Raw genomic sequence first — 15343 nt, 5'->3', positions numbered from 1 at the left:
TAGTAAATAATAACATTGTAAATATATGAATGGTGACAGCGTTTCAAAATAGAATATAAGAATTGTTTGTGTTTAAAACCAACGTTTAGGAAAGAAGATTTAAGGTGGATTTGAAGGCATAAACAAAAAATAAAAGGGTTACAGTCTGCAAGGGTTGTTAATTCATGAGCTGACTGGATGCAGAGTAAGTGGAGTGGTCATCCTGAGAGGATTGAATGATGCTCTAACTCTGTGGTCAAGTCAGACATAGGCTTTAAGCAACCATGAGCCACTAATAAGCGTGACAAATTAATGAGTATGTGTAAATTGAACTTGTTAAATAGCTTTGATAGGAGTAACTCAATGAGCACGCAATAAAGTGGACTTTTTAGGGGTAGTTTACCACTGATACCATAAGAAGCAACTTAATTAGTAGTTCAATAACAAATCTTAAAGATAACCTTTGTTATTTGATAAGAGAGAGAAAATTCAGGTTACATATAGTGAATAAATAAGGAAATGTTAATCTCTGCGTCATTCCACACTGAAATTTCAATTGTAGGGGATCATTTGGAGGTGAATTGTGTAGGACACGGGGAGACAGAAGAATCTCCCCATGAGTTTTCGGTGTGCATAGAAATTGAGGAGGCTGAACTGGAAGCCTGCCTGGGTCGTTGTTTTTGTTTATTTGAGGGTCTGCTGGAAGTTTGTGAAAACGACCACCTTGATATGTGGGAGCCTTCTCGGGCAGCGATTTTTTGTTAAACCTGTGGCAGGCTGTGCAACATGGAGAAAGCTTTGACATAATGTCATAAAGGTGATTTCTTGGTTTTAGACTTATTAGTACGGGACAAGTTGAGGGACCCTTGAGGGTGTGTTGCTGTAAAGTATATAAGGGACGCGCAGCGCCGTTAATGGGTTTAAAATAAATGAAAAAACACTAATCCGAGGAACTATTGGAGAGGTAAGTATACGGAGGTGAGCGCGTTGCGCATAAGGGTTGCTGGTGTCATATATTAACACTTTGAGGGCGAATAATTCTGATTGAGTGTCAACGCTTGAGAACGCGAGGACAGCGTCTAAAGTGCTGGGTTAAACTTTGTGTATCACCGAGCAGGGGAAGAGGAGCCAGTGGTTGCGAGAACAGCGAGACGAAGACTGAAACCGAAAGTTAAGCGTGTCTGGGTGACCTAGACCAAGAAGGTGGAGTCGACCAACGCCATTGGAAGAGGTAAGTCTGTGTTTCAGAGAATGGCTGACAGCTCGGGTGCGACACCTAGTGGGAAAAGGGGATGCAAACCTCTGAAGGATCAGCTTGAACAGCTTAAGAAAGCTATTCGTTTGGCTTCACCTGGAGCATTAAAAGCAGCAGAGAAAGAGTGCCAAGCGATGGAGGTTGAGGTAAGTAAACTTATTACATCCCAACAGAAAGGGCTGGGTGATAAAATACCTCTGAGCTTGGTGTTAAAAACTGAAGGAGAAGTGTATGGACAAATGCATGAGGCCCTACGTGCGTCCATAGAGGCATTAACGGCATTGGAGGTTATAAAGCAGAGAGTAATGCAGGGAGGGCCAGAAGAGGAGAATGAAGACCGTGCGACGTCATCAGAAGAAGAAGACGATGAGGAGGACGAAGATGGAGGAGCTGAACCTCAACCAAGTACAAGCCTAATTTTGAGGAAAAGAAGTGTGAAGAGAGACCAAGCACAGAGACGGCCCATATTTAAGAGCTCAAAGGGGAAAGGAAAGTGGAGGAAGAGTAGAAGAGTGAGTTTTGAACAAGGAGCTCCTGACCCTGGTTTAAATCTGCCTCTAATAGCAGGTCCAAAGAACGAACCAGTTTATCGCGCCTATAAGGTGAGAGATTTGGAAGCATTGGTTAAACAACTTCCACCAATAACCAAGGGAGAACATTGGGAAGGAGAAGAATTAGCGCTGGGCGACTTTCGCGCTTTGGCCGGACGTTGTATGCTGGGTGGTGGGTTAGCAGATGTAGAGCAGATAGCTCAAACAACCAGATATGCAAATGACCTACAATACCATGAGGTGCAGAATGACTTAGCAGATGCAGTCCGGGAGAAGTACCCAACTCCTAACTCTGGAGCCATTCCAAAAATTATTTGGGATCCCAAAAACACACCCAGAGAGTGTTTAGCTAAAGCAAAGGAACAATGGTTGTTAGGAACAGGAATACATCCGGGGAAGGAGGGTGAAAGTAGAGCGTGGTTTCGTTCGGCAGTGCTGGCAGGGCTGCCCAACCAGGTTGCAGTTGACTTGGAAAAGAACCCAGATTTTGCCGTTGCAGACTCGGTGCAGTGGGAGAGACATGTGACCCACAGACTTCAGCGGGAACAGGATTTGACGAACAAACAAAAGAAAGAGTTAGATGAAGTACAGGCGCAGCTGCTTAGGCTGCAGCTGGGTGAGGCTCGCGAAAAATATAATGCGAAGAAAAAAGAACTGAAAGAACTAAATAAGACTATAATGGTGGCAAGGCCTCAGCCCGATCCTGTGCCTGACTGGCCAGATCAGGATCCGGGTCTCTACCCTGATGACCGTTGGCCCGCCAATGCACCAAGGCAGCGTCAACCCGTAGGGAATTGGGGGACCGGTGGACCGCAGAGAGGGCGTGGTGGATCCGTGAGGGGAGGACAAAGGGCTCGGAATCCGGGGAATCCTGGCAGTGTGTCTTGGACTGGCTGTTACAGCTGTGGAGCAGAAGGACACTGGTCCCGAGAATGCCCTGAATCGCAGCGAAATTATCAGAGGCGAGGCTATCAGCCCCAGGCACGAGGAGCCCCAAGACAAAGAGTTGCTTACAGGGGAGCACATCAAGCTCCAAACCCGAATGCAGCACCAGCCCCCCAGTACCCAGTAGCCGACTGGGGCTGGGAGGGGGAGCAATACTGACGGAGCCCGGAGAAACTGAACAGCGTGGGGGGCGGCAGAACCCATGCTGTCAATGACCGTGGAAGGCACTGAATTGCCCTTCCTGGTGGATACTGGAGCAACATACTCAACATTGAAAGACACACCAGACAGTGCAACACTCTCCTGTCACACAGTTAATGTGGTAGGCTTTTCCGGGATTCCAATGACACTGCCATTGACGGATCCAGCATTGACAAAGCTGGGAAAACAGACTTTGAAGCACCAATATGTGGTGTCCTCACAGGTGCCTGGAAAATCTCATGGGCAGGGACCTGCTTGTGAAACTGGGATCACCTTCAAAGACTCAATATCTAGTCCAGAACTCTGAACAACCCACTGCCGAAATCTACTGGGGGAGGCTAGTGGAAGAAGGCATTTTGAGACATTATCAGCTATGGAAACCCTGGATAATGAGCCTGGCCGTCTATTCCCCTCCGCGAGATCCTTTCCACGTTACACTCTTTTATGATAGGGAAGATAACGATATCTATCGGGAACAGTTCCAGTCTGATCTTGAGGGACAGACGTGGAATGTGCAAACACATAACATTTATGTTGGACCAGAAGGTGTGGCCGCGGCTGTGAAATTTACTGATGAACAACTGCCTTGGTACAATGTGGGAGAGGATTCAGCCCCTCACATTACATTGGCGGTCCACGAGGGTCATGGGCCAAGAGATCTGGGACCAATGGTCAAGCGGGCGCTGGACAACGCATGCTGGCAAAGCACCCAAATTCCAAATGTCTGGTATGCACCAAAATGTAAAATATATCGCATAACTTGTTTGTCCAACGATGCAGTGATCTTAGAACATAAAGAAATCTCCAGAATACATGGCAGGGAAAGAATGGATCATCCTGATGCAGTAGCTGAGCTCTCAAAATTGCCTGGTACTTTGTGGTCCGCAGGGCCCACAGATGTAGGTCTAGCTAACTGTTCGCCTGTCCTGTTCCAGCTGAAGTCTGACATACCATTTAACAGACCATAATAGAAGCACAAAACTGAAGACCAAGAGTGGTTCACATGTATTGACTTAGCGAATGCATTCTTTTGTCTCCCACTGCACGAGTCACTCAGAGACATTTTCTCATTCACATACAGAGGCCGCAAATTTAGGTACACACGCCTACCACAAGGCTTTGCACTCTCACCAGGAATTTTTAATCAGGTGTTGAAAGAGGCATTGTCCCCATGTCAACTGCCAGGGGGCTGTACATTAATAGAGTATGTTGATGATCTTCTTATTGCAGCCCCGTCAGCAGCGGCCTGTACGGTAGCATTGCTCGTGGTGTTGAACAGATTGGCGGAGTGTGGCTTCAAAGTGAGCAAAGAAAAACTGCAGTTGGTCCGGCCAGAGGTAACATTCCTGGGCCGGGTGATCGCACACAGATCAGTGGGGTTAATGAACACACACAGAGACCAAATTCTGACACATCCAAAACCAAGAACTGTGAAGGAGTTGCTTTCCTTTCTTGGCTTGACAGGTTACAGCAGGCAGTTCATTCCGAACTATGCGGGTAAAACGGCCCCTTTAAGGGACCTGATCAAGAAAGTTGGTGTTCGAAATCTGAAGGCTGAATTGCCTTGGACGCCGGACACAGAGACAGCGTTCATTTCACTAAAACAGGATTTGTCAAGAGCCACAGATCTGGCCACACCTAACTATGATGAGGCATTTTATCTTGATGTTTCAGAAACAAAGGGAGTTGTGAATGGTGTGTTGTTTCAGAAAAAAGAGGGAGGTAGGGATGTACTTATGTATGTTAGCATAAGATTAAATTCAACAGAAGCAAGGCATCCCACATGCACACAACACGCAGCAGGAGTAGCAAAGATAATTCAGAAAACAGCACATATAGTGAGGGAACACCCACTGAAAGTGCTTACTACACACAGTGTAGTGGCCTATGTGAACTCACAGGCATTCACAATGACTCCACTGACGCAACAAAGGTTCAGCAAAATTTTAGAGGCGCCAAATTTGATATTCACACATGAAGGAATAAATATGGCAGACCTAATGGGGTCAGGAGAACCACATGACTGTATTAAGAAAGCCCAAGTTGAAGGAAAAATCAGGGAAGACCTAAAGGCAGAGCCCATACTTGGAGCTGAGGATTGGTTCACAGATGGATGCTGCCACAGAGATGAAGAAGGATTGAAAGCGGGCTATGCAGTAGTCTGTAGAGTAGGAACTGAGTTTCAGGTGAAAGAAGCAGGAAAAATTGAGGGACAACAGTCGGCCCAGAGAGCTGAAGTGATAGCCCTAACTTGAGCCCTGAGGTTGGCTAAAAACATGAGAGTGAACATCTACACTGACTCAGCATATGCGTTTGGAGCAGCTCATGTGGAACTGGCTCAGTGGAAGAGAGCCGGGTTCAGGACGGCCACTAATGCACCCATCTGTCACAAAAAGGAAATGGAGGAACTGGAAAAGGCCCTGGAGGACCCAGACGAGGTAAGTATTATAAAATGCAAAGGCCACTCACAAGCAGACAGTATGGTGGCAAGAGGAAATCAGAAAGCTGACGAAGCCGCAAAGGAAGCAGCGGGCTACAAAGGACAGAGACAACTGGTGCAGGTAACCCCAGAAGAGGAGGTTAGCACTAACAGCATGGAAGAAGTTAGACAGGCTCAGGAGGAGACATCCCCAGAGGAAAAGGGGGTGTGGGAAAACAAAGGAGCCTGGCAAGATGGCGGTTTGTGGAGGGGGCCAGATGGGCGTCCCGCTTTAACGGCCAAAATGGCGGAATAAAAGGTGAATGAGGCTCACGGGCTTGGTCACGTGGGAGTGAAACAGATGGAGAGAAATTTGTGCCGATGGTGGCATCCTGATTTGAGAAGGATGATACTGGAAAAGGCCAGAACGTGCCTAATTTGTGGGGCACACAACCCAAAGCCAGCAGTAAAACCTGAAGCTGGTAAGTTTCTCATGCCAGGAAGGCCAGGAGAAGAGGTCGTGATTGATTATACCGACATGATTGATACAGGCCCAGGTGGGGTGAGGTATTTGTTGGTGTGTGTGGATGTTCTGACTGGATGGCCCGAAGCATGGGCGACCAAATGTGAAGATGCGAAAAGTGTGATTAAGTGCTTAACCAATCATTACATTCCAAGGCATGGGTTTCCCAAGAGAATTAGATCAGACAATGGTACTCACTTCAAGAATAAAGATTTGCAAGAGGTAGAGAGGATGTTGGGAGTGCAACATAAGTTCGGGACGGTCTTTCATCCTCAATCTCAAGGAAAGGTAGAGAGGATGAACCTAAATTTGAAAAACAAGTTGGCTAAAATTTGTGCGCAGACAGGGCTAAATTGGGTCGCAGCCCTGCCCATTGCTTTGATGACCATAAGATGTTTATGATGATGTTAACTTTGTATTTCAGGTGCAGTTATAACTATTTTATACATATTGCATTTTGTGCTTTTAAAGGAGTTGTGGCTCAAATTTGTCTCTGGAGGGTCACGAGCCTTTGGCTAGCGCTATGATTAGCCAATCTACTGTGAGGATAATATGAGTTCATGAAGGATTGCACACGCTTACAGACACAGAGTTAAGAAACACACATGACAGTATTGATTCCAGGCAAAAGGCCCTAAATTCATTTAGCTTTTAACTGAACTTAAAGAAGGACCAAAGAGGAAGGAAAGCATATATTTTGGTTAAGTCTGATAAACTAGAATTAGGAGGTATTGTTACATTAAGGGAGCAAAATGAAATAAAAAGGTTATACCAAAACAGGTGATAACATAGGAAATGTGAGGTTTTAAAATGAAGTTAGTGTTAACACATAGGAGTTGTTTCAAGGCAGCATTTAGCTATGATGAAATGTATACAGGAGTAATTGCTTATATGCTTAAACTTAATTGATTAAAGTGGTTGTTTTCTTTTGGAGTAGATTAACTTGCAGCAGCGACAACTTGTGCACAGGATGTTGATGATCAGATAAGGGAAAGTAGAGCGAGCAACTGGACGTGAAACCAGCGCTTAAAGAATTTTAAAGTGATGAGTAACGTTGAAGAGTATACATAAATACAAGTCAATAATTTAAGAAGATAATTAGGATCAGGCTTTTGATTAAAGAGTCCCAGATAGGATAAGTTAGGGAGATGCAAGAAAAGGTGTTTTGTTTCCTTTGCAGAAGATCGATCTCGGCGACCACAGGAGGGGCGAGGATCCTGGAGATCTCGAGGTTCGAGACCACCAGAGAAGGGTCTGCGTGAGGACACAATGTATTGTGACCTCTGGTGTTCCAGAGGTCAAAAGAGGGAGTGTCGAGGAGGGAAATTATTTTACTGCTATTGTTAAATAATTGTCATTGCATTAATAATATAATCTGCAGCATGGATATTGCATTCCAAGGTTTAAACAGTGTCTCTTTCAGAAAGACTGAGTTGCAGGCTGACAGGAAGTTGTATGCAGAAGTGAAACCAGGAAGTTATTTTGAGCCGCAGGCTAAGACGAGGCTTTAACAATGTAACAGATAGCTTTAAGAAGGCCTTAAGCAGCTATGACTATTTTATACACAATGCATATCTGTGCTTATTAAAGAGTTGGAGCTCGGTCAATTAATTGGGGGTCGGAAGCTTTGTTCGGCGCGATGTTCGGACAATCTATTGTGCAAGTGACTTGGAGCCATAGAAGGAATTGCAATACATGCTTACAAAACACTTATATATCAGATCATTTTATATTAAGGTTTAAGTAGAGGTTCTTGATTAAAACATTTATTTAGTAGAAGACATACACATAGTTTCAGTGAGCTTCTGGTCTGGTAAAAGGTCAGAAGTGCAACAGGTGAATTGAGAAAGAGCATTTGAGGACGAGACACAGACAGTAGGTGAAGAGGTGACACAAAGAGCATGTGAGGTCAACACACACACACACACACACACTTTAAATTAGATTTATTTAGAGGAGAGGTTAGTTATGTTTGGCTGTAACTGCAAAATTGTCTTGGTAAAAGAGGAACCGTTTCTTGGTGTCTCGGCAAGAAAGAGGAACAAGACAAGAACTGAAAGGTAGACAGGAAGGGCTAGCCATGAAAATAGAAGATGATTTTCTGGGTGAAAAGTCATGATGATGTTGATCTGATCTATGTATAAAATGTGTCTGTGACGTATGAAGGGGCGTCAGTAAACAAACCCTGATGCTATAAAATATCTGTTCATGCTTTGATTGAGTCGAAGACTACTTCCTGTCTGCGTACAGAGTTGCCTTCCCACGCGTGTATTCATTAAAATCTTCGTTTGACTTCACCCGGCCGGATCGGTGTGGTTATTCTTCGATCACCTCTTGTACCCTTCCTCAATATTGAATCTTAACAATATATATATATATATATATATATATATATATATATATATATATATATCATTAAAACTAAAACTTACATATTTTTTAAACTTTTAAAAAAACTTTTAAAAAAAAATTCTAATTTTCTATTTTATCCTTTGTTTTTTTATGTTATATTTTTTGTGCATTTTTATGTTTTTTAACTAATCACTTCTGCCACTTTCATCGCTTTTCGCCTTCTAAGGCACACTTGCACCTGAAGGTTGACTTGTTGTCGGCCTCTTTGTGAAAAATCTATCCAACGACATCTGTTTCTCTCTACTTTTCAAAATGGATCTGAAGTGGGACAGTCAGACGTCACCAAAACGCTCAATAGCCCGAGCGGTAAAGTTCTTTTCAGGGTGATTTTTTTTTTTGACAAATCGGCCACCCTCTAAAAAGTGCAGAGATTGCACTTGATATCGTCCGATGGTATGACGGCCTCCTCCTCCTCCTCGCTGAATTGTTGCTGTACTGATGAGTGTTGCATCGCCTCTAACTCTTGCAGCTCTGCCGTTGACAGCTCCTCTTGATGTTTATGCACAAGGCCGTTTATATCCTCCAGGCAGAATTCAGCGTTCGACGGCTCACCTCCCGCCATGCCAAAGAAATCAACTGGAGGCATGCAACGATGTCGAAATGACTTTTCCAAAACTCCCTGAGGGTGAGCTGCGTACTGTCTGTTATGTCAGAACACCGTTTGAACATGTGTTTCGTGTACAGTTTCTTAAAATTAGAGATCACTTGCTGGTCCATTGGCTGGAGGAGAAGGGTCGTGTTAGGAGGGAGGAAGAGAACCTTGATGAACGAGAACTCCAGGATGTCATCCTCGAGGCCAGAGGGGTGGGCGTGGGCGTTATTGATGATCAGCAGGCACTTCATGGGGAGATCATCCTCCTCAAGGAACTTCTTGACAGCAGGGCCAAAGACCAAGTTGACCCATTCGACAAAGAACTGTCAGGTCACCCAGGCCTTGGGGTTGGACCTCCACATAACCTCGACCCTATCCTTTAAAATTTTGTGTTTCTTGAAGGCACACAGATTTTGTGAGTGGTACACTAGGAGTGGCTTGACCTTACAGTCCCCACTGGCATTAGCACACAGGGCGAGGGTAAGACGGTCCTTCATGGGCTTGTGGCCTGGCATCTTTATTTCCTCCGCGATGATATACGTACGCGGCGGCATTTTTTTCCAGAAGAGGCCGGTCTCGTCACAGTTGAATACCTGTGGGGATGTAGCCTTCTTGATTGATAAGTTCCTCAAATTTTTTAACAAATTCTTCGACAGCCTTGTGATCGGAACTTGCTGCCTCACCGTGATGCACAACGGAGTGGATGCCAGTCCTCTTCTTGAACAGATCAAACCACCGATGCGATGCACTGAACTCTGGGGAGGTTGGGGGTGCCTCCTGCGAGGACCTTGATGCCGTTGGCTGCTCATTGGAAGCTGCCTTACTTACTGAATCATTATAAATTGAAGACGCCTTCTCGCAAATGATCGTCTCTGTGAGGGTATCGCCAGTCTTTCCCTTGTCTTTAATCCAAACAAGGAGAAGACTTTCCATCTTGTCGTGTATGGGGGTCCTTCCTTTTGGACATGATGGTGGTGCCCATTGAAGGTTTACCTGCTTTGAGGACTTCTTTTTGTTTTTAGAATTGTTCCTATGGTCGAAGGATTTTGGCCATACTCACATGCAATAGCACCAAGTTTCACACCTCGCTCATATTTATCAATAATTTCTCTCTTTGTTTTCATCGAGAGCACTTTACGCTTCCTCTTTTCACTCGCATCACTTGCAGGCCTCATTTTGGATGAATGACAGGCTATAGGCTAATTGCTGTGTTGTTCAAGTGGAACAGCGAAGCGCAAGTATGGAAGCCAAGGGGTTGTCACATGATTCAGAAGGCGTCGTGGGGTTTGTAGGCTCAGCCAATCAGAGCTAGCGGATTTCGTTACGCGGGCATTTTGCCGTAACACGGGCAAAAATATTGCCGTTCAGTGCCTTCGTAACTTGAACTTTTTGTGAAACGGGGTATTCGCAAGTCGGGGTTCCACTTTCATTACAGTAATTTAAAAAAAAAAAAAAAAAAGAGAGAGAATCATATCAGGAGAAAAGCCATTAGAGAGGAACAATGTGACGGGTGTCCTACCAGGCCCTTTTCCAGAGGCCTCCAGTTTTCTCAGTTTGCTGATCTCATCCTCAGTGATGGTGGTCATGTCTCTCCAGAAGTCCACGTTCTTGCCCTGTTCCAACTCCATGTACACCTACCAGAACATTGTGCATGAAGTAATGTTTTAATTATGCTGCACTTTAAGATCAGTACATGTTAACATGCATCTTTTGACATTTTTACAGTAAATATGTATAAATATAGATTTACACTAAACAACCTACAGCTGATTTGCCTCCTTTATTCTGTGACATTTATATTATTAAGACTTGAAGTGTGAGAGATGGTCGCTTCCTAGGTGGCCATACTAGGTGGTAGCCTGCTAAGCATGAGGTCAGCTAATCTGAGTCCCTGAATTGGACTTCGCCACCATGTTTGAAGTGATTCTGACAAATGGAGAATTTTAAAGCAATTACCAATTAACACCATCTGCTGTGTGGATACTTACACTAATCTGTGCTCAGGTATTTTACAAAGTAAAAGTCAATATTCAAGTTAGGACTTAATATTATCTACAGTGCTGTGCAGAAGTCTTGACCCACCCCTTATCTTTATATCATTAATGACATTATTAGAAATGGAAGATTGGTGCAAACGTACATAGAAATTCAGTATATAAAAGGCAAAAAATATACAATTCCAGCAAGCTTGAAAGTCAGTATTTTGTATGACCAACTCTCTTAGACAGCTTTCTTATAATACATAATAATAAGACTTGTAATAAGTAGTCTCCAGGAATAGTTCTCGAGGCTTCTTGAAGGAAATTCAAAGTCCTTCTTTGGATATTTGCTGCCTTTTGTTCAATTCTCTATCAAGATGATCCCACACTGCTTCAATAATGTTAAACTGGGAAGGCCAATTGATAGTGTGTTTGGGATCACTGTCATGAAGCCGTTGCCAATCAGATGCCTTCCAGCATTTTCTTTTCCTGTGTTGATAATTCCGTCAATTCTGACTTCCTGTCCAACACCACTGGTTGAAAAGCAGCCCCAAACTATGACAGCGAGCCCACCATGTTTTACAGAATGTTGTGGACACTGAGTTTTAGACCTCCTCTGTACATGTTAATGACAATTTGAATGAAAAACTTCAAATTTGGATTCATTACTTTACAAGACCTTTTGAACAGATTCAGTCCAGCTCTTGTGTAATTTGGTATACCTAACCCGCTCCTCCCTGTTTCCCTTTCTTCCTTCCTTCCTGCCACCCTTCCACTGAGACAGTTCTTGACTGAAGTAAAGAAATATGCTGTGGAGTAACAAAGTGCCTGAAGATTCAATTTCAAATTGGTTATTTGCCAAGTTGTCTGTCGATGATAAACATGGCACAGATCCATCCCTTGCGTAAGGTAAGGTCTCTTTTTATGCTCGAATGATTCATGGTGGCTTAACAAACAACGATTCCTCTGAGAAAGGTCAGGTACAAGGACTGGACTGAAAATAAGCAAAATAGATGCCAGTGATCAAAGAAGAGCCTTCAGGAAGCCAGGAGAACTATTGTTCAAGAGCACTTAAAAAATGTCAATAACATCTAACATCAGGAAGCAAAATATAAAGAAACGGGATAGTTTAAGAATTTTGCACAGTACTATAACATGAGATTTCATAGCAGTAGCTCATAACGTAGTGAGTAATGTTATGTTTTACATACAGTCTAAACTTGACACAACAAATTGAGCGGGGTTTTTAATATTGTATCTGTATGGGCATATTATGAAACACTGTATTAAAATCAGTCCTTTCATAAACAGAACTTTTACACTTTATTTAAGCACATCTACAAACCTTTATGTCCTCTAGCAAGTCGTCCATGTCAGTGACCGTGAGCCCATTGAGGAACGTGTATGGTTCGTGCATTTCCACTGCCAAATCATCATCTTCTGCACTGATGTACTTCGCCAAAAGGTCGATCGGCTTCGCGCGGCCGTCACGGATTCTAATCTTAGACCTGCAGAGACAAAGAACAAGGGTGTGAAGCAGGGTTAATTAGATAAACAGATGTAGAAGGTGGAGGTTTAAACAAACTGATCCAATCATAGTGGAGTAAGAGCCACACTAACCTTAGTTTGGCCTGATGCAGATGGAAGTTGTCTTCCTGTTCAGCCCAGGTCTTGAAATATTCTGCCTCTTTCTCTCTCTGCAGCATTTCCAGCTCCTGCTCTCTCATGGCCTTCTCTCGCTCCCGCTCCAGACGCAGCTGCTTCACCTACATCAACATAAAGTTGGTGTATAAATATGTCGCTCCCAATCTCTAAACTTAAAACTGATCCTCCATGTTTTGCCTGGGAAGTGAAATTCCATCCTTTTTTTAAGCATTTGTGTAAAAAGTCAGGCACTGTGTGAGCACTAATGTGGAAGATTTTTATCCCACAGTTCTTACCTTCTGCAGCTCTCTACGGTTCTCCTCCTGAATACACTTGTTCCTTTCTTTGAGCTCTTTCTCTCCGAGATGACCGATACCTTTCTTATCCAACGCCTGAGGAAGCAAAAAGAACCGTGGATGGGATACAAGGTCTCAAAAGCAGGTTATGACAGGCAAATATCCAAACTTTTGCAGTCAGGAACTCACCTTTTGCCATTTAAATGTCCCCAATAAGTTGTTGTCCCCAAAAGGATTGTCTGCATTGGTGTATCCCAGGTACTCCTCACTCCAGCCCATCTTCTCTCTCCTTTTCTTCTCCTTTGCTTCCTTCTTTGCCAACCTTCTGGCCCTCTTCTCCTCTGGTGTCTCAAGAGCTTTCATCATCTCCTTCTGTTTGTTCCTCTCCTCCTTTTCCTTGAGTGCGCCTCTCTCGCAATCAGACTCTGAGCTCTCAGATGACTCACTCGAACTGAAGCGCTGCTTGCCTCTGCCCCGGTCAGACTTCTCTTGGCTTCTGTTACTCCTCCCGCGCTCCCTGTCTTCACTTTTCTTCCTTCGCTCTCGACTTTTGTCGCTGTCTCTGCCACTGTTCTTGTACCTCTCTTTCTCTCTGTCCCACTCCCTCCTCTGTCTGTCTCTCGGTGGACTCCCTCTCTCAGGACTCCTTCTTCTTCTCCTTTCTCTGTCGCCGCTTCCATCATGGGAGTCAGAACTGGACTGGGATCTTCCCTTTCTCCTCTCTCGGGATGTTGTTCTATGACTCTCCTGTTCCTTTCTCCTCCTCATTTTTGTATTATCTGAATCAGGACTGAGACAGAAAGTGTGATTTAATACAGTAAATGCAGGAATACAATATTAACTACAGAAAAACCACATAACAGGAAACTCTGAGGTCCCATTGAATACAGTTAAAAACATATTTATTATTATTATTATTATTATTATTATTATTATTATTATTACATGCAATGGAGTTACCATAACAAGTTGATATAGGGATTATATCTACAGAAGGTCTTTTCATTCACATAAAGACTAACACTAACGTCACTGAACATCAGCATTGCTATCAGTTGATTGGATTACTGTGCAGCAGCCTGGCACTCAACCAAGGATGGGACAAACATCGATACAGCAATATACTGTGCACACATCTCTTTTATGTATATTTTATGCAGTGACAACAAACCTTATGCTGTACAATGATTTAAACCCTACCTACATCCAATTAAAAACCATACAGAACAACAAAAGATTCAATTCAGAAATGCAATTTGCTTTTCAAAAAAGAAGGGTTAATTTAAATTTAATTCCGGCAATACATTTTTAAAAAGCTGATATTGGGGGAAAAAAACCCTGGTGATCTACGGTAATAAGATGCCTTCTCCTTGGGGAGGGGACCCCGAGCTAGACCCAGAACCCACTGAAGAGATTATACATCTCACTTTGCCTGGAAATGCCTCAGTATCTCCCAGCAAGGACTGGAAAGTGTTGCTTGGGAGATGGGTGTCTGGAATACCCTGCTTAGCCTGCTGCCACTACAACCTTCGGATGATTGATTGATGGATAGACAGAATATCTACGAAGGTCTCACAGGCATGTTGCAGTAAGCAATACTGCGCCACACGCACTGGTGGTATGAGTTCTTCAAATAATAAAACAACAGACACATCTTTTTTCTTCCTTTTTTAAATGTAAGGCCTTGCTCAGTTCTGCAAGTCAACATCAAATTATATTTAGCGCCTAAGCAAAAGCATAGATGCATGCTGATTCCTGGAATTCCCCCCAAAAAGAATAGTTTTTGTTGATGTCCTTTCGCTGTCGCAATTCGGACAGAAAAACGTTACGTTTACGGAGTCACTCGATGTGTTCAAATGAGGCCTGCTACTACCATCATAATATATAAAATCCCAAGTAAGCAGCCAACTCCGCTTCGCAAAGCGATTACCTTGATGACCGACCCTTCGACCTGTTCCTCTGACTCTCTCGCCTCCGGTCGCTCTCCGAGCCGCTGCTGGACCCAGAGCGGACCCTGTGCTGAGGCCGACGTCGGGCCGTAGAGCCATCGCTGGAGTCCTGACTGCAGGATCTTCCCCTACCACGAGCGGCCGTTTTCCCGTCGGCAGACCGACTGTGGTCTCTCCTCTCATCTGGGGATCTAGACTTGTTTCCTCTAGACTTGTTCGGCCGATCTCGGCTCCGACTTCTGGACTTGGAGCGAGCCCGACGTCGAGACTTGGAACTCATTGCGAACTTTCTCTCAATAGGGGGTCCCAACACCAGTTTGTCGCATAAATAAGATGTAACAAATGGGCCTTTTTAAGACATATTCTGTTCGTACCTGGTTAAACGGCACTGGAACGATTAAAAAGCAAATAATGTCAATATTTCACATTTTTAGGTCATATTAAAAATAAAATAAAATAAAACCGTTACATATTTAACTAGTTAACGGGGCAGCAAAAAGCCCCCCTCGAAGGGGCTTTCTGTGAAATGGCGCGTATTATTTACGTCACGAGAACCTTGAGAAAAATAAACTAGAAACAAATGGCCCGCTGTTTATTA

At 43.9% G+C, this 15343-nt stretch overlaps 2 protein-coding genes across 2 annotated transcripts in view; one reads left to right on the top strand and one right to left on the bottom strand.

Moving 5' to 3' along the window:
* The window catches only part of cactin, a 20700-nt gene extending 5451 nt beyond the window's left edge, over nucleotides 1-15249 (bottom strand). Inside the window, exons 1-6 of the mRNA XM_086270781.1 lie at nucleotides 14727-15249; nucleotides 12986-13586; nucleotides 12797-12892; nucleotides 12477-12622; nucleotides 12202-12364; nucleotides 10397-10511 (exon numbers count right to left, since the gene is read on the bottom strand). Coding sequence (XP_086126907.1) covers nucleotides 10397-10511; nucleotides 12202-12364; nucleotides 12477-12622; nucleotides 12797-12892; nucleotides 12986-13586; nucleotides 14727-15025 — 1420 coding nt within the window. The 5' untranslated portion in view covers nucleotides 15026-15249. The remainder of the gene's footprint in view (nucleotides 1-10396; nucleotides 10512-12201; nucleotides 12365-12476; nucleotides 12623-12796; nucleotides 12893-12985; nucleotides 13587-14726) is intronic.
* On the top strand, nucleotides 1106-2895 carry LOC147308580 (uncharacterized). The gene has a single exon (XM_086272375.1). It carries the CDS (start codon nucleotides 1231-1233, stop codon nucleotides 2887-2889), a length of 1659 nt encoding a protein of 552 aa, XP_086128501.1. The 5' UTR covers nucleotides 1106-1230; the 3' UTR covers nucleotides 2890-2895.
* Nucleotides 15250-15343: the final 94 nt, after the last annotated feature.

Source organism: Aulonocara sp. 'chitande type north' Nkhata Bay, linkage group LG18, assembly GCF_057382095.1.
Source record: "Aulonocara sp. 'chitande type north' Nkhata Bay isolate Kocher_YH1m ecotype deep benthic linkage group LG18, A_spYH_male_GT1.1, whole genome shotgun sequence".
Taxonomy (NCBI): domain Eukaryota; kingdom Metazoa; phylum Chordata; class Actinopteri; order Cichliformes; family Cichlidae; genus Aulonocara; species Aulonocara sp. 'chitande type north' Nkhata Bay.
The sequence above is the reverse complement of the archived record's forward strand: the minus strand, read 5'-3'. Positions and strand labels throughout refer to the sequence as shown.